The 22,458-nt window shown below is 42.3% G+C and overlaps 3 protein-coding genes across 3 annotated transcripts; 2 read left to right on the top strand and 1 right to left on the bottom strand.

The window, feature by feature from the left end:
- The first annotated feature begins 447 nt into the window (after positions 1-447).
- On the top strand, positions 448-5,907 carry CCNG1 (cyclin G1). The gene is made up of 7 exons (XM_066328958.1): positions 448-589; positions 958-1,221; positions 2,225-2,478; positions 3,082-3,160; positions 3,242-3,340; positions 3,576-3,770; positions 4,392-5,907. Exons 2-6 carry the CDS (start codon positions 958-960, stop codon positions 3,765-3,767), a joined length of 888 nt encoding a protein of 295 aa, XP_066185055.1. The 5' UTR covers positions 448-589; the 3' UTR covers positions 3,768-3,770; positions 4,392-5,907.
- Positions 5,908-6,035: 128 nt separating this feature from the next.
- Positions 6,036-10,126, bottom strand: NUDCD2 (NudC domain containing 2). The gene is made up of 4 exons (XM_066328959.1): positions 9,858-10,126; positions 8,620-8,668; positions 7,277-7,428; positions 6,036-6,374 (listed from the first exon to the last, which is right to left on the bottom strand). The coding sequence occupies exons 1-4, from the start codon at positions 10,044-10,046 to the stop codon at positions 6,291-6,293; spliced, it is 474 nt and encodes a 157-aa protein (XP_066185056.1). The 5' UTR covers positions 10,047-10,126; the 3' UTR covers positions 6,036-6,290.
- A 264-nt stretch (positions 10,127-10,390) lies between these two features.
- HMMR (hyaluronan mediated motility receptor) lies at positions 10,391-22,216 on the top strand. Its single transcript, XM_066328957.1, has 18 exons — positions 10,391-10,466; positions 10,936-11,034; positions 11,624-11,700; positions 12,520-12,600; positions 13,318-13,506; positions 13,741-13,827; positions 14,105-14,205; positions 15,286-15,360; positions 15,494-15,672; positions 16,459-16,607; positions 16,905-17,119; positions 17,733-17,849; positions 18,613-18,771; positions 19,212-19,364; positions 19,475-19,574; positions 19,824-20,000; positions 20,498-20,660; positions 21,268-22,216. Exons 1-18 carry the CDS (start codon positions 10,415-10,417, stop codon positions 21,285-21,287), a joined length of 2,193 nt encoding a protein of 730 aa, XP_066185054.1. The 5' UTR covers positions 10,391-10,414; the 3' UTR covers positions 21,288-22,216.
- Positions 22,217-22,458: the final 242 nt, after the last annotated feature.

Genomic DNA, 22,458 nt, shown 5'->3' with positions numbered 1-22,458 from the left:
CACTTATGCTTTAAAAAACACTTGTACCGGGGCTGGGTGCTCCAGCGCCCAACAACCGAGATTATCACGGCGGCCCGGGCTTTACTGGGGGCGCAGGGCCCGGGGCAGAACGGGCCGGTTCGGGTCGGTCCGGGCTTTACTGGGGGCGCAGGGCCCGGGGCAGAACGGGCCGGTTCGGTTCGGGCCGAAGATTACTGGGGGTGCGGGGCCCGGGGCAGGACAGGCCGGTTCGGGCCGGGCTTTATTGGGGGTGAGGGGCCCGGGGCAGGACAGGCCGGTTCGGGCCGATTCGGGCCGGTTCGGTTGAATGCGGTCCCTCACGTGCCGCCGCCCCCACCGAGGCCGATGTGCGCAGGCGCGGCCGGGGGCGGGGCGGGTTGCCGGGGCCGGGCCGTGGCGCGGCGGGGCCGCCAGAGGGCGGCACTGCGCGGGCGGGGCGGCGGCGGCGGCGGCCGAGGGCTCGGGGTGCGCTCCGGTGCCGCGGGCCCGGACGGTGCCCGGCCCTGACCGACCCCGGCCCCGCTCCGGACACTCCGGCCGCGCTCCGGACACTCCTCTCCCGGGTACGGAGCGCCGCCGCACAGACAAGGTAAGGGCGCGCGGCCGGCTCCCGTCCCGCCGGCTGCTTGTTTGGCTTCCCCGCGCTGTCCTTTCCGTCATCTCCCGTCCCCTGCCGTCCCCTCCGTGGGGTGAGCGTTGTCCCTCGGTCCTTCCATCCCCCGGCGGAGCCAGCAGGTCGCTCGTGTGGCGGCGGAGCCCCGGGGCAGCGGGGACAGGCCCGGACATGTCCCGGGAGGTGCGGCCCCGCCTTGCCCCGCGCAGTCCCGGGCTGCGGCGCCGGGGGCTCGGGGCGCTCCGTGCCCAGGCTGCCGCATCCCGGCCCTGGAGTTTGTGAGGTTTTTGGTGAGTTTGCCGCGTTTTGGCAGTTTGATTGGCTGGCGTCGTTTCTCGTGGCAGATGATCGATACCCTGGCGAGCGGCGGCGCCCGGGACGTGCTGCTGCAGCTCCCCGCGATGCTGGAGCAGGAGCCGCGGGCTCAGCCCCGGGCCACCGGCCTCAGGCTGCTGGAGGCTGCCCACGACAACGGCCTGCGGATGACCGCCCGCCTGCGAGACTTCGAGGTGAAGGATCTCCTCAGCTTAACTCAGTTCTTTGGCTTCCGCACCGAGACCTTCTCGCTAGCTGTGAATTTCTTAGATAGATTCTTGTCAAAAATGAAGGTAAGCGTTTTTAAAGTATAAGCTCTCAGCCTAGATCCTATTCGAAGCTAGAGTGTTTTGGTTTTAGATAAAGGTTAAGCTCTTTCCAGAGATTCTTGATTGTGTGGAGCTGAAATCTGGTGTTCTCCGTTCAGATTTTGGTATTATTAAGAAAGGTGTTTCCTCTGGAGAAGGAAAAACTAAAGGATGCCCATGGGCTGGGAAACAGGACATGTTAATGACTTAGACCAAGACGGATTGCCTGTCCTGTTGCATAGATACAAGAACATATTATATTACTTCTTATTTAACTGCCTTTTCAACCTATCAATAAGCCTTGTGTATGTCAAGATGCTGTTGAACACCTAAAATCTGGTCAAACACTAGTTTGCACTGCATTCTCCTGTGCAGATGTGACATGCTGACCTGGGTTGTTTTTAATTGTTTGACAAGACAGGATTACCACTGTATGATTTGGACAAGAATAAAAGCTTGTTTTCCTTGTGTGTTCAAACAAAAATGAGAAAGTGAGATGGAATGGATGGGAAAGTGATGATTTCAAAGACTTCTGAATAAGCAGTAAAAATCGAGACTGCATTGTCTATGGACTAAAACAAAACCATTTATATATACATGTTCATATATATGTGTGTATATATATTTAAAATAGAGTTAGAGACCCCCAATTTTTTACTATCACTCAATATGTACAGCACTTTAAGTCCTAAAAGCTTCCTATTAGGCTATTGTAGAACCTTTTTAACAAGCCAGTTGTACCTCGGTCAAAATTGCTCTGCAGTCTTGCTTTTTAGATGAATGAGATGCATTTCACCGTGCGTAATTTTTCTTATTTGGTTGAATAAAGATAAGAATGTACGATAAAAGACTTAGTTTTCAAAATCAAAACAACCCCTTGTCCAACTAATTACTTGATGAAATTGATGGGTGCCTACAGTTTGATACTTGCATTTTGTAATACCTGATCAGAGGCCTTCTTTGGAAATAACAATTCACTTTCCCTTAGGTACAGCCCAAACACTTGGGCTGTGTTGGACTGAGCTGCTTCTACTTGGCTGTGAAGGCATCAGAAGAGGAGAGAAACGTGCCCTTCGCCACTGACCTAATTCGGTTAAGCCAGTACAGGTTCACTGTGTCTGATATGATGAGAATGGAGAAAATCATACTGGAGAAACTGTGTTGGAAAGTCAAACCTATAACAGCCTTCCAATTTCTGCAGCTCTATCATTCATTCATTCATGAGAATTTAAGCTGTGAAAGGTACAATAGCTAATCCTGATTTTGATATAACTGCCTATGACCAGAGAATGTAGCATGCAGAAAAATAGGTAGGGAAATTGCTTGAGTAATTGGCCTTCCTATACTTTAAAAATCCCACAGACTTTCCTCCTTTAATGGTAATTGTCATAAATGTGAGCATCTGTGGTTTAATATTACTGTAATTTTAAATATTGTTTGCATAAATGGAGTATTGCTCTCTGAGCTGAAAACCAAACTTGCTTAGTAATAATGGTAGAATAAATCTCTGCTTATGCTGCAGTGAAGTATTCCTTCATTGTAAAGATTGCAAAATCTGGTTTAAAAAGAAGATTCCTTTTGCTAGTAAGCACTGAAATTCCTTGTTAAGCCTGTTTTGATATTGCAGTTTTTCCCCAGTGTAACACAAGATTTATTTTTGGCATTGAGACTGAACTTTTTTGGCCAAAACTGAACACCTGTTTAAATGGAATCCCAGAAGTTCTGGGATAAATGAAGTCTTTGTTTAGATAATGAACATTCTTGCTGTTTCTCTGAGTTCCCAGAGTGATGCTGCCATGATCAAGCTTGCATTCCTCTAGATTCACTCATCTGTTTTTATTACAGGAGAAAATACCTTAATTTTGAGAGACTTGAGACCCAGCTTAAGGCCTGTCACTGCAGAATCATGTTTTCTAAAGCCAAGGTAAACATCTTGAAAGTTCAAAGAAAATTAAGCAGCTGAAACTTAACAAAGCAGTGTTTAAAAACATTTCTTACTCTCCAGCCTTCTGTCCTGGCCCTGTCTATTATGGCACTAGAGGTAGAAGAACAAAAACTGCTGGAGTTGACGGAGGCATTGGAATTTCTACAGTTACATTCCAAGGTATGTGCAGATAAAATTTCAGGGGAAGGTCCAAGAAAAATGAATGGAAAGGCCTACACAGTGAGGAAGGGACAGGTGCATTGGTATAGAGGTTTCTTCTGTGGCTTTCTTGTGATGTTGAGTTTTTTTCATTTGGCCTGGGAGATTGCCTGTCTTGTTGAAGAAGGTGAAAGTACACAAACAAAGTAAAGATTGAACTAGTTACTAGCATAGGACATTTTGTCTTGTTACATAGATAAGCAACAGAGAATTGACCTTCTGGAAAGAGCTGGTGTTAAAGTGCCTTACAGAATATTCCTCAAGCAAGTGTTCCAAACCAAATGTGCAGAAATTAAAATGGATTGTGTCTGGACGTACAGCTCGGCAGCTGAAACATAGTTACTACAGAATAACACACCTTCCTACCATTCCTGAGACCACCTCCTAATAGGTAAGTCCTTGTAAAATCAACTTCTGATAATGTAGAAGTAAAATTAGTTGTTACCTATGTCCAGGATCCTTATAGGTCACCTCCTGGAATCATGTAACAGGAGTGGAGTTGGCCTGTTTTCCATGTTCATGTTTGGGCCAGTGCTGTACCTAAAGAAGTGACAACCTAATTAATGTGTGAACATTGGAGAAAGAACTGATGTGTGTTGTGGTAGCAGACATGTTCTACAGACATTGGGACTGCATTCACATTCACATTAAAGCTTGGAAAAGGGGAAAAAAACCCTTGCCTTGCTCCTATCCCAAAAAGAAAACCAGCCTCTTAGAATGAGTTTCTTGTAATTGTTCACTTAAGCCACTTAGAAGATAGACAGTTTTATACAGTTTTAGTTGTATAACTGCTTGGTGAAAGCCAAAATCTGTAATTTAGTTATTCCTGTTACTGTTGTTTTATTCTGTAAAAATGATGAACTTCTTCCTTACCTAGACTTTATTTCCAGAGGCTACGTATTTTTCTCTAACAGCCATCTTGCTGTTGTCTTGCTGTATTTAACATGTCATGCTTTGTTTGGTTCTTGAAGAAAGCACTTCAGTTGACTGGTTGGTTTGGGTTTTTTTACAGGAGTACAATGAAATGAGAAGACCATCCTGTGACCTTATCAACAGGCACATGAATTTTTGAGAAACAGTCTGAACCGTGATCTTGATAATGAAGAACTCAACTCACAGAAAGAAAACGTAACATTTCAGACTAAAGATCCTTCCAGCAAATCCCAGTTCTTTTCATGATGAATTCAACAGCATGTGGTGTCAGTTTTGGTAGACTTTTTACTAGTCAGTGGATTAACACAATCCCAATACAAGGAATTTTAACACCTTATAGTTTGTAGAGCAGCCTGTGTAATCTAACCTTGGTTTACAGTAACTGCAGGTGCTGAATTAGGTATTAATTTTTAAATCCTGGTTCACTTTCTGAGGATTTTGCAATACTAGGAAAATCTGATGTGCAGTAGTGCAGTGCTGCAGTGTGTTAAGAAAAGACTAATCCCACTCAGTGTTGGTGACAACAGCAAATGCCTGCCAGCTCACCTGGTGTGCTGTTTGGGCAGTACCTTGTGCCCACGTTCCTGCCACAATGGGCACTGGCCTCCTACCCCAGACACATTAAACATCAGCCCATGTGCTACCCACTGGTTGTGTTGAGTAGGTAGAGCAGGAGAAAAGAGAAACTTTACTGTGTTCCTTTAGGAAGGACAGTCACTAGCACAGCATCCATAACTGCAGTGTTTGCAAGAGCTGTAGTTTACCAATGCCACAAGTTATTCAGTGTGAAAACTTGGTGATAGCTAATGAAAGCTAAGGGAAAGAACTGGGTCACATGAGACCCTTTCATGTCCTAAATCTGACATTAGTTTTGCTGTACTAGAGGTAAATGCTGAACAGGCATATTGTTACAGGTACAGTAGGAGCAGGACTAGTTCCCCATCTTGGCCTGTTGTAGGAGCAATCCAGTTGAGAAACATTGAAGATTGCTTCAACTCTGATCTCTTTAAGCTTTATAAAACACAACTGAAGACCAGGTCAATATTTGAGGCATTCATGCTTCTAGTGCTAACAAGGAAGTGAGTAATAAGAATGTATTATTGTATGTTAGATGAAAAGAGGTTCTGGGAGAGTGTTGCTAATGTCCTCTTGAATTCTGCATCACTGTGGGACAGAGGCTGTTGGCAACAGGCTGTTAAACCTGACTGTCGTATGGATTGAGGGAATGGAGAAGGAGAGATCAGTGTGGGATGAGATGTTAGCCAGCCAACCCTTTCCTGTAATGGGACCAGCTGAGGTAGAAGCCATTCTTTGCATATCTCAAACTAGTTAAAGCTTTCACAGAAGACTCCATACCAAAGCTCACTACTGGACAAATCAAGTCTTCTTGGGAGTGATTGCTCATGGGAGTGATTGCTGTGCAAAATGTGCAGCTGGGTATCTCACCTGTCAGTGCTGCCTGGGCATTGTGCTGACCTGTGCAAAGTGCTTCAAAGGTCTGGTCAGCCTGCTGGGAGAGGATGCAATGTGCAATTCTAATTGTCCTGTCTCAAGATATGTACCTTTAAATTAAACATTGACATGTGCTCAGTGAAGTAGCTTTTTTCTTGTTCATTATGAAACATCTTAATATGAAGCCTATAAACATGACTTACACCTGAACAGTACCCTGATGCATTTACTGTGGTGTTTTTAAAAAAGAAAAAAACACCCAAACCAAACATTCTGCTCAAAGGCGTTCTTTTTTTATGTACATCTTTTTCTACAGTTTGTGCCTCAGTATCATAAAGTTAGCACAGCTTATAAATCAGCTGGTAATATTTTTGTCTTCATTCTGCTGGAAAAGATCGATCTCTCCACCGAAGTAATTACTTCTGACAACAATCCATTGAAGAGATCACTGAAGTCTTCAACAGTTACATGATTCCAGTCCTTAACTGTAACGTGGTATTTGTTTAAAGGATCACATATAAAAAGTTCACTTTTCAAGACTAGAAAAGTCTGGTCCTCCTTTGCTGTAGTTTCCAGAAATTTCTGCCCCACTGAAGTCAAACCCAGGGTTCTGATGGAAGTAAAATTAAAAATTGTTTAGTAAGTAAATTATTTAGAATAAAAATGCTTTAAAAATCCCAGATAACCCACAAACAAACCCCCTAAATTGCTTTTTGTTAATACTCTGCCACTGTAACAAGAACATATAACAAACAGCTTGTCATACATTTATCACAGCACTGAAATTCCTGGAAAATGCATCAACAAACTGAATTGTCATAGTTTGGTTGCCTCCTGCTGAAGTGACTCTGTAATGCTGTTCCTGACTTAGCAAGTAGTCAGATCACCCTAAGAAAGAGATCTGGCTTTTGGTGTCCTTTGAAACTGCCTGTTGAAAATCTAAATATGTGTCCTGATGGATAACAAGGTTCATAAAACTGCTGTTCTCTGCTGTAATACACAGCCTGCTGATTCAGCTGGTGCCTAAAATGTAATTCTACACCTCTGCAGACATGCACAGAAATAGTTGTGTGCCAAAGGTATAGCAAAACAATTTAGGCAATTTTAGTACAAGTGCAGTGAACATCTTCTCCAGCTAACTATTCCACTCCATCCTACATTATAAACAAGCATATCGAGTAGAGTTTGATGTTTGAAATTTATTGTAAATATGGCTTTGTCATAATTCTAGATAATAACAGAAGTTGTGTGTAGCCTAACAAGTGAAATGTTAGGAAGATGCAATTAGTGAAACTGCAATAGCATCTCCAAACTCACCTGAATTTATCACAAAGGCTGCAGACAAGAGTGCACACAGAATAACTTCTTCAAAGCACAGTGATAAAACCTTGTAAGCATTTTACAGATACTGAACTGAAACATATATTTCCGTGGCATTTGCTCAGCTTTCCTGGCCATAACCTCTGTGTGCTAACAAAAAATGTAAGGAGTAATTATGGTCTTTTAACTTACTTCTCTTTGGAATCGCTCCAGCGTAAGTTTCCTTTGCATCTGGTCCTGCACCCAAGGATCAGCAGCATATTCATTTTCTAACAGAGATGTCCAACAATTTCCAGCATCTCTGTTTGTCTTCATTAGGACAATTCGTATCAGCTGCCTGTCTTCTGTTGAATGAAAACACACAGAGCAAGCTTTAAACTCAGTGCTATGTGCTGGTTCTGGTCTTGGTTTGGTGAATTCACCATTAACAAGCCCAAGGCATGAAGTAATTGAAATTCTTACTGCCAATGCCAACCTAGTTCTTGATAAATAAATTAACATTATCAAGAAAAAAAGTGCTGAAGCAAAGACAGCCTGTACTCTCATCTCTCCCCTTCTGGCCTGTAAGATGCTGAAGCTGTTTTAAGGGATTAAACACATTTCATAAGTATCTGTATTTCAAACATAAAGTGACCTCTTGGAGATGTTCAAAACAAAGATTTAATCCATTAATACAGACAACTCTGCTAAGGGAGTAGTGAAGAATTTGAAGTCAGACTTTACAGAGAGTTATTACCAAAAAAGCCAGAACTAAGTTCTAGTAACATATGAACGGATGGTTATTTAAACAGTGTCTGTGGCTATAGAGAATATATTGGAAGCATTTAAAGCATTTTCCAATGCAATTCAAAGCATTGCAAGTTTCAAAGTAAATGTGCAGAGTGTTTAGTTCTACTGAAGTGAATAAATACAGCATTAGAAGTGTATTTTGAAGATTATTTGCTTACTGAAAAAGACTGGGCTCTGCTTTACAATGTGTATTAACACTTTTAATACTTAAATTACTAAATTATCAACAAATATTATAGAATGGAAAAGGAAATCCTTCATAGGAAAACTCTGAGAGGCAGAGTCCACAAGTATGATTGACAAACCCCAAAATATTCTGAAGGCTTTACACTATATATGATATAATGGCCCAATATGCTTTTTTCCCTCATTATAGTAGGAACCTTAGTGTGATTTTTAAATTTCTTTCTGATTCTCTTGTACTGTAGATTTTGTCACTAGAAAATGTAATGCATGAAAAGTAGGAATTATGGAGAATCATAGACCACACAACTGTACCATAACTCTTTACCTTTAAACTCGTCACTATATGGAAATGTCTGTAACCCATTGATTACGACCTTACAGGATGTGGCATTTTCTCCTTAACCTTAGTCCCAACTGCTTTTGTAATACCTCAGTTCCTTAACCCAGCAATAATGACTGCCTTTTTAAAAAGCTATGGGAAGAAAGTAATCTTTCCCATTAATAAAGAGGGAGTGAACTGTTACTGCCTTTATAATGTCACTTCAGATGTAGGTTATTACCTAAGGTCCACGTTCCTTCATCAGTTACTGTAGAGTCAAAAAGTTTACCCTGCAAAAGACAGGTACAATATTACAAATCAGTAAAACCTCTTCAGCATCCAGTTCACATTGAGTTACGAAGTTTTACTCAGACACCTTGTATTCTGCTGAAAATTAATAGGGTGATCTGGCCCTACAAGTATACACTTGCATGTTGCCTGTCAAAGAATTGCTGCTTGTTACACAAATAATTTTTTAAGCACTTAACACCTTCATTGTTTCAGTATCTGGAGTATTGAAAACGCTTGTGTTTCTCAGCAGGTAATGCCATTTTTACTGATCGTCTAATGAAAATGCAAGTGTTTTTGCCAGAACTAACATCTAGCTCTGGCGCAGGGTACAGGTAGTACAAGCAGTAAACTATAAACGTGAAAGTAAATCTGTCTTTATAGGCTGGTTGGGTTTTCTGCTTTCTTGAGCAATTGCAGCTGTGCACTGAAATGCTGTCCACATTCACATTAAAATCCATGGAATTTGTATCTTTATTTTTTCACAGAATCACAGAATTATTTGGATTGGAAGGGACCTTAAAGCTCATCCCATTCCACCCCTGCCATGAGCCAGGACATCTTCCAGCATCCCAGGCTGATCCAAGCCTTGTTCAACCTGGCCCTGAACACTTCCAGGGATGGGGCATCCACAGCTTCTCTGGTCAACCTGTGCCAAGGTCTTCCTACCCTCACAGGGAAGAATTTATTCCTAATATCCAATATAACACTGTCTTCTGACAGTTTAAAGCCCTTCCCCATTGTCCCATCACTACATGGCCTTGTAAGAAGCTGTTCTCCAGCTCTTTTCATGTACTGGAGGACAAGCACCATCTGTAAAACCTCCTGCAGGAGAACAAAATTGTTCCAAATGAATGTCATTTTTAATGAATCGAACCTAGGATAAAGAACAGAGAGGCACCACAGGGCACACAGGGGTGCAAATCTTCTCCCAGGCGACTAATGACACAGTCTGAGCTGTGCTAGGGCGGGCCTGGGTTGGACATCAGGAAGAAATTTCACAGAAGTCAGACTAGACATTGGATGGCAGAGGGAGGTGGCGGAGTCAGTCCCCGGAGGTGTTTAAGGGAAGCCCACGGTGGGCTGACACAGTGGTCGGTCACAGGCTGGACTCGATGATCTCAGAGTGTTTTATAACCGTGACCCCGGCACCCCGCGGCCTCCGCGTTCCCCCCGGGCTGCCCGCGGTACCTGCAGCAGCTCCTGCCCGCACACGGCCAGGGAGATGTGCCGGCTCCGCAGGCTGCAGCGCACGTCCTTGGCGCGGGTGCCCGGCGGGACGCGCACCTCGATGAACACCTCCTCCAGCGTCTGGTACCAGCGGCCCCAAGGCGTCCCGCAGGGCACCACCCCGCTGCGCTCCTCGAACGGAGCCGACATGGACACGGCGGCAGCGCTCCGCGATCCGCGCAGTGGGTCCCGCACACAGACCGGTGAGCCCCGTACAAACCGGTGAGTGCCGTACAAACCGGTGACAGCCGTACAAACCGGTGAGTGCCGTACAAACCCGTGAGCCGCGCACCGCGCCGCGACCCCGGCCTCGCTGCCCGCCCCGGCCCGCCGGGAGCGCCCGCCCTGCGCACGCGCACCGCCGGCCACGCCCCGCGCCGGGCCCGCAGCGCGCCTGCCCCGCGCCGGGCGCGCCGATTGGCCGAGGCGGGCGGGGCGGCAGCAGCTGATTGGCTGGGCGGCGCGCGCTGCGGCCGTTGGCCCCTTTGAACGCCGGGCCGCGGAGTCCCAGTGCTGTCATGGCCTCCGCGCGCGCGCCGCTGCGGCTCCTCCACCGCGATGGGAGCGCTGGTACGTGAGGGGAGCGGACTGGGGGAGCGGGGCCGAGCCCTTCGGCGGTGCCCGGGGGGCCAGGACCGGCCTCAGGCTGTCCTTTCCTGTGAGGAGCAGCCCCTAGCGCGGTGCCGGAGGACCCTCTGGGTTCTCGCAGGGGACCCCTTCTAGGGCAAAAGGTCCCGACTTAGTGTCCAGCCCTGGCATGCCAAATACAGCAGTGAAAGTGTATTATGTACCTAGTAGCTAAAGTGGTGCCAAACTTGCGGGCCTCTGGTTCCGTAGTACAGCGCTGTAGGAGGAACGTGCAGGCCTTGTTACGGCTGAGGCACTGCTGGCGAGAGCATTTTCTGATGGACGAGTCTCTCACAGTGAGGTTTTGGCTGTAGGTTTACCCTAGATGTGTTATCAACCTCACCTCATCGAAGCTGAAAGCCGTGTCATTTACCTTCATTGTTCTTGGCTGTTCTGAAAATCTCATTTCTAGCACGTACCCCCCTGCAAGGATCCCGTAAAGTTAAGCCATCAGATGGAGTGGGAAATTTGCTGTCCTCTGAAGCATGCCAAGGGGTTAGGAAACAGAAGAGTAAGTAAAAATTGCACAGAACATAATGATAAAATGTCTTTAGATGCTACAATTGTTAGTGCTGTTACTGCTCTGCTGTTCAGAAATTGGTTTCTGCTGCAAGGTCTCACTGCCTACCTACCAGCTCAAAGGAGCAGCTGTAAAAACATTGATTGGAATCTTCCAAAAATAGTTTTTTATGTGACTTCTGCTAATTAGGGGGGGCCTGTAGAAGTCTAATAAATTACTTATTTAACCTAGGGTTTAGAGATATTTTCATGTATTTTTAATATCTAAAGCATCCATCTCTTGAAAAGTGTTATTATGGATTGGGATCATGGCAGGGAAACTTGGCAGAAATGGAACTATCAAAGCTGTCTCTCACCTGGTAGTGTTTCTCTTTGTCAAGTGCCCAGATGACTAATACTGGACTGGCTGATTGCAGTAAAAAAGTAGCTGGTATTGGGTTGTGAAGCTGATAGTCTAACAACCAGGTGCAATCTTGTCTTTTGTACACAGTCAGTTAACATTGTGTAGTTTGGTTACATTTGCCTCCCTGTGTGCATGCACACCCTCTTCCTTCACCATTTTCTTCTACATCCTTCTGCAGGTGAGACAAATCTGAGCAGTGAGAAGAGTGCACCCACCCCAGTAACTACAAGGAGATTCACATCTCTTGGATCCACGGTAGGGCTCTGCTGTGGTGTCTGCAATGCTATTAATTCCCAGCTAAATCCCTCTGACTGCTTAAGCAATGCAGCCTCTTCATACAATTACCATTAATCTACCCAAGTGAGCTATGCAATGTATTGTTGTGTGTGTTCCTTAAGACCTAAGCAGGAAAAAAGAAATTGCTTCATCCTTGGCAAACGTATGATAATTAGCTTGGGACTACAGAGCAGCTTGTTATATTTGGTGCTACACTCTTGGGATTTCTTTTCCTCTTGCTCACTGTGTCATTGTGGTGTGACTTCTTTTTAAGGAGATGATGTTTCTGTTCCTGCTCTCATGAGCTGGGCAAGGCAGAGTGGAAACCTGGTGGTGAAAGAAATAGGGAGGGGATGGTGCTGAGTGTCCAGGTTATCAGTGTCCCATGCAACGATATGGATTTCAAGTTTAAAAGCTTAACAAGATGAAAAGTGATGGCCTTGATATACTAATTAGGTTCATGAGTATTGATGATGTGGGATGAAATTCTGCAAACAAACCTGAGGTGAAAATATTAAAATGATTTTATGAAGCTTAGGGGTGCTAAAGTCTCCAACTTTGTTAATCTGCTTCCTGTCCCTGTGGTTATGAGCTGTCCCTTCAGAGTAATGCTTATCCTGATAAGGGTAAGCTTCATCCTAACCTGATAGTTTTCTGCCCTGTCTGGGAGAGAGAAAAGTTTTCTCTTTATTTGGTATGTGTCTTTTTAGTATTGTCTGTAGGAGGCACCCACTCTTGTGTTTAATTGTGTATAGCTATTATGAAGCTAGAGATTTCTAACACATCTCTCTTCCAAAGCCGGCCACTGGGATTGTGAAGACTAAAAAAGATGTTATGCTTATGAAAGAGAAAAAGAAGCAGAAGGCCCTGGAGAAGGAGGTATGAATCCATTATATGAGTGAAATCCTGTCATGTCTCCCACTTACATTAATAATAAATATAAGCTGGTAGAACTGGCCTCTTGCATCACACAGCATACAAATAGTTTACAAACAGCTCTGTGCAAAAGAAAGATTATCAGATATTGTGGGTGTACAAAGCTAATGGAATTGCATTAATTCCTGCTGATTGTGAGCAGCTATTCTGTCGGTCTTTTCAATAACAGAACTAAGTTGTCTGTTGGCTACCCCAATAAGGTTCTGTTTTATTGAACAATCTCTAACTGAAATTTTTTCCTCACTAATTGTCGTACTTTCAATGTTTAAGAGGCACCCTAAATTTTATCAGTACCCTTCTGTGTGCTAATTGGTGCCTTGTGTCTCAAATGTCATATTCTGCCTTTTTGTCTGTCACAGCCAAAAAGGAGGGTTGGCTTCTGCTGCCCATTAAAGCTAACACTACTCTAATTACAACATGTTGTACTGGCTTGGTAACATAAAATAAGTTAGATGAAATGTTACTATTGTATGATGTGTAATAATAGAGGATTGTGGTGATTCTGTTATTTCCTTCCTGTGAATGAGAGTTGCAGATACATATTCTGAATGTGAATGTGTTATCTGAAAGTAAGTACAGTTTGGATACCTATGCCTGTGGCTTACTTGGAAAGGCTAAACTAATGATAGTAGGAAATAAGGAAAATATCTCATGTTTTAGATTCGTGCATTGGTGAGAGAACGTGGAGAGCAGGATAAAAAACTTCAGGCTCTGGATGAAGATCTTGTTAAGATGGAAGCAAAGCTGAGTGCTGCAGTTCAGGAGAAAACCTCTCTTTCGGCAAATGTTGCATGCCTGAAAAAACAGCTTCTGGCGTTAACAAGAAGCAATGAACTACTAAAGTCAAAGGTATTCAGACAAATAAGTGCATCTTTGCTTTGCCTCTGCTGTTATTGAGCTTCCTGTGCAAGAGGAAGCTTTAGTTGCTGATCAGCATCTGTTTTGACATAAAGCATGTCTGGTTGGGGATCTTGTGCTCCTGTGTCTAAACACAGAGTGGTGGGAGCACTTGGAAAGGGTTGTGTGAACAACAATTCATACAAAATAATTTCACTTAGTGGTTTTATTTTCTTTTCTAACAAGCTCTGTGAAGATGGGGTGCAGAAGAAAATGAGCAGCCTGTGCATGGAGTTGATGAAGCTCAGAAACATGCGGGATGCCAAGGAAAAGGTACGACCATTTGCACAGTACAGGAATTCTGAGCTGCTTGGGAATAAAATGAGTGATCCTCAGTATCATCTGAAGGTGTTGGTGGTAGCTGTTGTTTAACAAGTGGCTGATAACTTCACAGAGGGATACTTGCAATCACATTTGGCATAGTAGCTGGTGCTATCATTGAACAGGCGTGATGATTAAATTTCAGTTCACTACTGTCTCTTCCACAATGCCTTTTTTTTTTAACTGAATCTCATTTTAATGTTAATATGTGTGTTGTTGTTGTGTTAAGACTGCGCTGGCAAAGCAGGAAGACATGGAAATGAAGCTGCAGGAAGTGCAAAAGAATCTAGAGCATTCAAAAGGAAAAGTAGCACAGTTACAAGAAAAATTGTAAGTGCTAGAAAGGGAATTGGACGGGATGATATGACCTGGCTGTGTTTCCATGCTTATCCTTTGTAGGAACCAAGATGAAGGCTGTCTCCCTACTGAGAAGGAACAGACATTTAGTGTTTGTAATCTGGAATAAATACCATAGAATGAAGTTCGAACAACCGCTGTGGTTTGATAAAACAACCATTAGAAACATTGTTTCTCTAGTGTACCTAACCTTTTTCCAAAACACAAACTGTATCATGTCAACCCTTTGTCTTCCAGTGTGGTATGGGTGAGGTTTTCTTGGGTATGGGATGGGAAGATGTACCTCTTCAGAAAAGAATTGTTGTTCAGGTTGGAGGAGAATATTTGTATGGATGGAATATTTCTGGCCCTTTAGACTACTAAATTAGGAATGAGCAAAAACAGAAAAGCATTAGAGCAGGAGCTGAAATCCTAATTCAGCAGCCAGGCATTTGGCATGAATTGGATGAACACATTCATGTTCTCCAGAGATGTACATTCAAGAGCCATTGTGATGCCTTCAGAGCTGCTTTAATGTAGGCACATGCTCTGAAGAAAGGCAACTGCAGAGTGTCTTGGCTTCAGCAGCTCTGTGTAGATAGAGAGTAAGTTCAAACTCAGCACTCTCTATCTTCCCCAAAAGGTGTCATGTGCTGCACAGGAACAGTGCACTAATGTGCAGCCTGTTGCTGAGGACAGTGACCTAGGATGGACTTGCAAGCAGTGTTTAATACCAGGTTGCCACAATTGGCACTGCAGCATGAATTTGGCTGTTAAAATACACAAAGGTAATAATGCAAGCAGTGCAGGTCACAAAGGGAGGAGATGCTGATTTGCTACAAAAGCTGCATTATGTTAATGCATTATTATATTTGAGGCATTGCTCATGGCAAAATGTAGCTCAGCATCTTGACTACAATGAGAAGACTATATGGAACAGGTATGAAAAGAGGGTAGAATCACCTCTTAGAGCCAATATTAATTTTGCAGCCAAACTGGGAGAAGAACAAGTATGTGTTACTACGTAATTCTGAATTTGTTTAAATATATCTCATAAAACCTGTCTGGTTTTAGGTCTGCTACTGAGAGAGAGAAATTTGAAGAAAAGTCTGACACTGAAAAACTCATGGAATATATTACAGAGCTCAGGTAACAACAAACTGTTCTCAAAAAGGCAGTTTTCCTCTTGGAAACCAACAGTGCTAAGCATTTTCCTATGCGTTGATGTGTAAGCCTACAAACAAAATTTAATGTTAACAAGTGCCTGAATTTTCTTCTACAGCAGTGTTGCAGAAACAGCTGAGAAATACAAACTAGCAGTTGCCCAGATGGAGGAGACACTGAGTAAGAAAGACCAAGATATTGAGAGCCTGAGAAATACCCTCAAAGCAAAAGAGGAGGAGTCATGTAAACTGATGAAAGATCTGAATGAGAGGTGTGAAGTGCTTCAACAGGAGAAAGGTAATTGTTAGTTCTTGTACACTCTTCCTTTTGTGGGATCACTCACATGTCTTAAAGCATCTCAAAGAGGTGTTTTCTAAAATGTCAGTTTAGACTGGTTTGTTCCAAGTAAGAGGGCAAGTCTCAGAGATCCACCTAGGGAGCACCAAGGCATGTTTTTAACAACAGAGGAATCACTTCACATATGACGTCTGTTAAGTCTGAGTTAGTATTTCCATGGAGGGGACAGTATACAATGAAAATTGTAGGAGTGGCTTTAATCTGAAAGGTGAACGCTAAGAAGTTCTTGTTCTTACTCTTCACTGAGAAGCAGTATAATATAGTGTGAATTCAGTGCTAGCAGCTTGTACACAGGCTCACTGAGGTGTTGGGAATTGCAAGGATCCTTCTTCACCTCCTTACTCCTTCTCTCCCAGCACCAGCAACTCTGCCATCTGAGACACATACTCGGTTTTCTGTACCAGCTAATCTGTGTGCTAGTTTGTGGGAGAGGCCTTGGGGAACTCATGTAGCTGTTTTCCCTGCCACACTGCTCTTCTGGTGAAGGCTAATTGCTTGGTCCAAACAATCCTGCTGTTAACATTATTTTAAAGTGGTAGAAATTTTGAGGCGTTTCCAGATGGGTTGTAGACATGGGTTTGTTTTGTGGGGGGTTTTCTTTCTGTGTTTTTGGCAGTTAGGAAGAGGAAAACAAAGATGGAATGGAAGTATTATAAATAATACGTATTGTAGCTATTTGAAGATAGAGAAGGGAACTTGTGTTATATTTACAATTTTTCTCTGCAGAGAAAGAGTTGTCTGAGGCCAAAAGGCAGTTCCTGAGTGTGAATGCTGAAGTAGAAGACCTGAGAAAAAAAATTGATTTGGTGGAACATGAACACCAAAAACTGCTTCAGAGACATGAGGAGGTCATCTCTCAGCTGCAGCAAGAGAAGGTAAGTACAGGCTATAAATCAGTCTAAAAATAGATTGGAATCCCAAGGATTTGCACTAAAAATTGTTGGTTTGGTTATGCATGATATGTGCGTTCCACAAATTAGGTTATCATTAATATGGCAAAGTGGGTACTGGCCTGCAGAAGCTTGTGTGGTCTAATAGGTTTGAGAATCATTGCTGGTGGGATGGGGGTTTTGGTTCTTCCCACAGATTTGAAATTTAAACACTGCAAATAAGCCCTTTACTGCCCAGAAGGTACTGATAGTTTTAAAAATCTGTGGTACTTTGGTTTGCAGGAGTCATCTGCAGCAATGCAGCAGAAGTTACTGGAGTTTGAAAATGAAGTAACAAATGAGAGACACCTCCTGGAAGAAGAGCTGAAGGAGACCATGAAGGAGCTGAATAAATTGCATGGCAAGGAGAAGAAAGCTGAAAAGTTGGTGAAGCAACTGGAACAAGAAATCAAATCTCAAGGTCTTGAACTTGCACAGATGGAAGAAGAGTTGAAAGGGTTTGTGAAAGAAACTTTCTGATTCAAGCTTTGAAAGGAAAAATGTTAAATCAATGTAAACAGAGCTTCTGAGCTCAAGTCACGTTCTAGAGACCTGGGCAGATCTGCAGTTATTTCTTGCTGATTGTTGATTACTAATAGTGATGAGATCTAAACTTGAGTCAGTATCCATAGCAACTTGAGTCAGTTTTGTTTGCATTGTTGTAATTTAAAACAAAACAACAACAAAAAAAAAGAAGCCAGCTGAGATTTGGTTGAAAAGCTGATTATTGTAGTGCTCTGACCTTGCTGTGCTGGGTAAGCTATGTGCATGTTTACTGGCCATTTGTCTCCTGGAGAAGGCAATAGCAAAAAGATTTCCAAGCCTCTTGTTTCTTGTTTAAGTTTGCTATTAGGTCTTCAGGCTATTCTATATCTTCCTTGGAAAATAAAGTGAGGAGGAAATCCTTAATAATATCTGTTGTGAAGATTGTGCTTTAGTATGTGAGAAGTTACTGGTTTGTCACAATTAATTTATTGCTGTTGCTTCAAACCTTCTGTGACTGATAGCAGCATTTGGTGATAAGTTCACATGTATTTCTCTCCAGCAAGCAATGCTGAATTTTTATTTCAGGAAGAATGCAGAGTTGGAGCAAATCAAGGCAATGCATAGCAGTGCTGTATTGAAAATCCAAGAAGAGCACAGCAATACACTGCAGAAACTTGGAAAGACTATTGCTGACTTTGAAAGGTATTTAAGTTTTATTAATGCATAAGATAGGCATTATCTCTAAGATGACAATAAAATGTACTGTTCATCTATGTGCCTTGGTACTTCACACTGCATGTTATTAGAGCAGAGGATTATTTGATGGTATTTGGTGGCATTAAGAATTCATTTCTTGAGTACTAGGCAAGTATAGTGACATAGTATCATTGTCTAGTTCAAGAAATTGGATATTTCTGCTTTCAAAATGGAACCAGTTAGAGGAGTTCAGTGGTCTGAACCATAATGAGATTTGTAACTAGTGCTGGTGTTCTTGGCACTGAAATAGCTTGCAAAAAGACTTGTATACCCAAAATTTCCACTGAATTGAGAGTAGTTTCCTACAGTTACTCCAATTCTTTTACCTTAAAATATTCAGATTTAGAAAGTATATAAGTGATACTGTTATTACTAGGTGTCATCCCACAGGTTCCTTCAAGGATATTTGCCAATGCCAACTACAGACAGTAGGTGCTTTGCTGCTTAAAATAAGCTTCAGAGAGTGTGTTTTAAAATACCTACAAAAATATAGTAATGTCTGTATCACAACTTGTTGTAGTGTTACTGCTTATGGCTTCATGGAACTGTTATGGTTTCTTTCTTTGGATTTATCAGAGCCTGTACACTGCCATATCTTCACATTGTAAAGTCTTTGATACTTGCTAGCATGAGCTTGCATTACTCTTGTAAAATGTGAACATTTTGCCTAAAGTCACAAGGTTTTTCCTCATCTGTACTGTAATACCAGCTACAAGAAAACATCAGCTGAAGAAATTTGCAGTTTTAAACTGGAGAATACCTCTCTGCGAGAAGAAGTTGCCAACCTAAAAAAAGTAGGCCAAGAGAATCTGCGGTTGCTTCAAGAAGCAGAAGACACTAAAACCAAAGCAAATGAAGAATGTGCCAGGTAGTACACAGACAAACCTTTCCTTAAGCTAAGGAATGCAGATTCAGGCTTGACTTTCTAACTAGAACCTCATGTGATGCTCTGGAAGATCAGATCAGTATTTGATGTAAACTGAAGTTTCTTACTTTTCCCAGTGCAAAAGGTTGAAAATAGTGCCAGACAAAACTTATTAAGTTTATATGCATTAGGAAACTGGTCTGTCTAATCAGTTATTTTGACTTTTGTCTATATGTGGAACATATAGGAAAAGGAAAATATTTGAATGAAATATGTTGGAAAATTGTCTGTTTCAGAAATATCAGTTACAGTAACTGCTCTGCAAATAAGATCCCCAGAGGAAATAAGCAGATACTTCATCATTATTTGTAGGTTTTACATTCAGTGTAGTGGAAAAAAGTAAAAATCAAGGGCCCCTTAAGAAATTATGGTATTTTCTGCAGGATGCTTTTAGAAGTCCAGACCAAACTTGCACTAAAAGAAGCAGAAACAGAGAAAACAAGAGAGGGTTTCCTCGCACAAATGACTGAACTTCAGGAAAAACTAGAGGCACAAACTGAAGATCTGAAAAGAGAACTTGAAGCAGAAAGATCAAGGTGACTTTCTCAAACTTAAACTGTATATGATAGCACAGACAAGTTTTATTGGGAAGAAGTGCTGAGAGCTAACATGGAACATAATAAAAGTGTGCTTCTTGCTTTTTTAGGAAAACCGTAAGTGAAGATGTGACCTCTGGCTTAAAGAAAGAGATCAAGACCTGGCGTAAACTGTATGAGGATTTACATAACAAAGTTAAGCCTTTTCAGGTGTGTTGTGAAGTAGGTGTTTGTGTAGTATCTGTTGACATAAGACTTTTGCAGTTGGCTCAAGCTCTGCTCTTGAGAAGTAAATATGCTACTTCCCATTCTAAGGCATTTATTCTGCAGTGGTTTCCTAAGTTACTATCCAATGAGCCAGCTATTCCCTTTCCCAAACTAAACTGCCTTGGTAAATTTCAGTTCAGTAAAAAGTTATGCGTAGCTGAAAGATTTCTAAGATGTTTAAATGTATTTCAGCAACAACTAGATGCTTTTGAAGCAGAGAAGAATGCACTCCTGGAGGAGCAAGGGGCAGCCCAAGAAGAACTGCATAAATTGAGTGATGCATATGCTAAACTACTTGGCCACCAGAACATGAAGCAAAAAATCAAGCATGTTATGAAGCTGAAAGAAGACAATGCCCACCTGAAGCAGGTTTGTGGAATGAAAAAGTAGAAATCTGCATTACTAATGTGCTTTGATGCCTTTGTTTGTTGTCCTAAATATTTATAGACTAATCCTGCAAGCTACTTGTTTCTTGGTTCTTAAATTCCTTGCATGAAGCAGATTACAATAAACTGCTAGCCTCCAGAAATGCCAAGAATTTGTTTTTTTGACTGAATTTACAACCTACAGAGAGATCAGCAGTACAAATAAGTGCCTCCACTCTTTGCTTGATTGGCTTTTCTTACCTTTTTTTGGGATCCTAGACTTAATAAACTACCTGCTGAATGTTTCAGACTGCCATACTGCTTAGTGGTGTCACACAGTACCTGTATGTGCTGCTGATTTCTCTACACCTGTATGTTTGGGTTGGGTTTTAATGCACCAATAATTGCCCATATGCTAACATTAGGCAAAATAGCTCCCTCAGTAAATGATGAAGCAGGCTCTTCTGTTCTGTATCTAACTTCAAGTATTGTTTTCTCTAGGATGTCTCAAAGCTGCGTGCATTGCTGGCCAAGGAGAAGCAAACCAACAAGCATCTTCAGGAGCAGCTGTGTGCAGCACAGGGCATTAAACGTTTTGATCCTTCCAAAGCTTTCCAGCATGAGAGCAAGGAAAATATTCCTCCAAAAACACCTTTAAAAGAAGGTGAGTTAGATATTGATGTAACCTTTGTAGCTCTTCAGCTTAACTAAAGGTCTGAGAGTCTTACATAGTCTGCTGCATCTGGGGGAGGTGAATGGTGTCTTGTTCTGCAGCAGATGTTGGAGGCTGCATCAGTGGGGCACTCCCAGTGTAGTTTGATCCTTACAACCTGTCAGGAACAGGTGGTGTGCCAGGTCAGACAACAGAGCCATTTCCCTTCTGTCACCAGCTCACATGTTCCTGCTGATGAGGTAATAGGAAGTGTCTCCTGCACAGGTCATGGGGTACAAGTGGCTCAGCCAGACCTGTGCACCCTGGTTCTTTAATTGCTACCTGCCAGGACCTTACACCACTGCAGGTGTCAAGGCAAGATGCAAAAGGTCTGCAGATAAATGAGGACTGGAGGAAAAGATGGAGATAGAATGGGGGCACACCAAGGGACGCAGGGTAGCAGAGAGTTTCATTAGAGTGTCTGTTCCAGGGTCTGAAATCCTGGCTTGCTTGTGAGATTCAGTGTAGGGTCTTCTGCCTCCAGGAGACAAGACATTACCTAATGTGGTGGGAGTAATAGGTGAAAAACTCAAACTTAGTAACATTTTTTCCATTGCAGGTAATAAAAACAAAATTTGAAGTCATCTTGGCATTAAGAAAATTGCCCCATAAATTTGTGTGCTACAGGAAACTTCAACAGACTGTTGCTTCAAGGTGAATTTGGATGCTGTATATAATACAAAGCAATAGAGGCCCTAGAGAGATGATCTAAAATTACATATCTTTACATAGACTGTTTTACTGAGAAGCAACAGGTGACAGCACGTTCCTGACTCCTGGTAACATCATTACAGCAGTGAACTCTGAAAAGTGTTCCCTGTTGCACGTTTTGGATATGCTGACGCTGCTTACTTAGGTTTTGAACAGAGAATTTTAAGTTTGGAAAAGGGGCATAGGCACTGGAGAATAAGATTACAAATGAAATCAGATATCATGTAAGTTCTTTGATTTTTATGGTTTTAAATTTTTTTATCTATCCCATGTATTTAATTTTGTGTTAAATTAATTTTGCTGTTTATACCTGCCTTGGTACCAATGGCAGCAGTACTGCCAAGAGACCCTTTTACTTTTGTGACCTACACACTATAAAACCCATGTAGAAATGGGACTGTACACTTAATGTTGATATTTTACAAGTTCTATATTCAGTATATGCAAATTTAAATCCTGGGGCTAGGTGTTGAAACTGTTGATCTTCAGAAGAACATTTTCAGGTCAAAGTCAAATTGACTGCAATTATCTAAATGTTTGTGTACCATGACTAAGATGAATGTCTTAAGAGCAATGCTGTGTCCACTGGACTCCTAAACTGCCACAAAATCTTTGTAGGCAGCTGTTGTAAGTGATCAGTGCTACAGTGACAGGGAATAACAACAGAACTTCTCTCACTTGGGTGGGAGGACGCCCACAGAACTCACATGTGCTGTACAGGCTGGAATTTTGGCAAGGGGGAAAGAATCTGTTAAACTGCATTTAAAATTAAGAGTGTTTTAGCACAATAAAAATTTTATATTAAAGAATTTGTCCACTTCCTTTGCAAGCCAAGGATACAACCTCCAGTTATGTTACAGCGGGATTCATCTAATTTTCTTTTTTCTAGTCTTGTCTTCAAAACAAATCCCAGTGTCAGTCTTGCCTCAAAAACTACATATTCTCTAGTCTCAGGGAAATTATTTAGCTGAACTATACAATATATACAATCTGCAATTCTCTCATTTTCTTAATACAAAAGTAAATACTGAATTTAAGT

Source organism: Sylvia atricapilla, chromosome 14 (genome assembly GCF_009819655.1).
Source record: "Sylvia atricapilla isolate bSylAtr1 chromosome 14, bSylAtr1.pri, whole genome shotgun sequence".
Taxonomy (NCBI): Eukaryota; Metazoa; Chordata; class Aves; order Passeriformes; family Sylviidae; genus Sylvia; species Sylvia atricapilla.
The sequence above is the reverse complement of the archived record's forward strand: the minus strand, read 5'-3'. Positions and strand labels throughout refer to the sequence as shown.

Excerpts from the sequence above, each read along its gene's own strand:
- HMMR (XM_066328957.1), top strand. The coding sequence starts at position 10,415 with ATGGCCTCCGCGCGCGCGCCGCTGCGGCTCCTCCACCGCGATGGGAGC. Across the intron at positions 18,772-19,211 it reads GCAAATGAAGAATGTGCCAG|GATGCTTTTAGAAGTCCAGA; the intron begins GTAGTACACAGA and ends TATTTTCTGCAG. Across the intron at positions 20,001-20,497 it reads ACAATGCCCACCTGAAGCAG|GATGTCTCAAAGCTGCGTGC; the intron begins GTTTGTGGAATG and ends TGTTTTCTCTAG.
- CCNG1 (XM_066328958.1), top strand. The coding sequence starts at position 958 with ATGATCGATACCCTGGCGAGCGGCGGCGCCCGGGACGTGCTGCTGCAG. Across the intron at positions 2,479-3,081 it reads GAGAATTTAAGCTGTGAAAG|GAGAAAATACCTTAATTTTG; the intron begins GTACAATAGCTA and ends TTTTTATTACAG. Across the intron at positions 3,161-3,241 it reads TCATGTTTTCTAAAGCCAAG|CCTTCTGTCCTGGCCCTGTC; the intron begins GTAAACATCTTG and ends CTTACTCTCCAG.
- NUDCD2 (XM_066328959.1), bottom strand. The coding sequence starts at position 10,046 with ATGTCGGCTCCGTTCGAGGAGCGCAGCGGGGTGGTGCCCTGCGGGACG. Across the intron at positions 7,429-8,619 it reads TGAAGGAACGTGGACCTTAG|AAGACAGGCAGCTGATACGA; the intron begins GTAATAACCTAC and ends TTCATTCAACAG. Across the intron at positions 6,375-7,276 it reads TGGAGCGATTCCAAAGAGAA|AACCCTGGGTTTGACTTCAG; the intron begins GTAAGTTAAAAG and ends TACTTCCATCAG.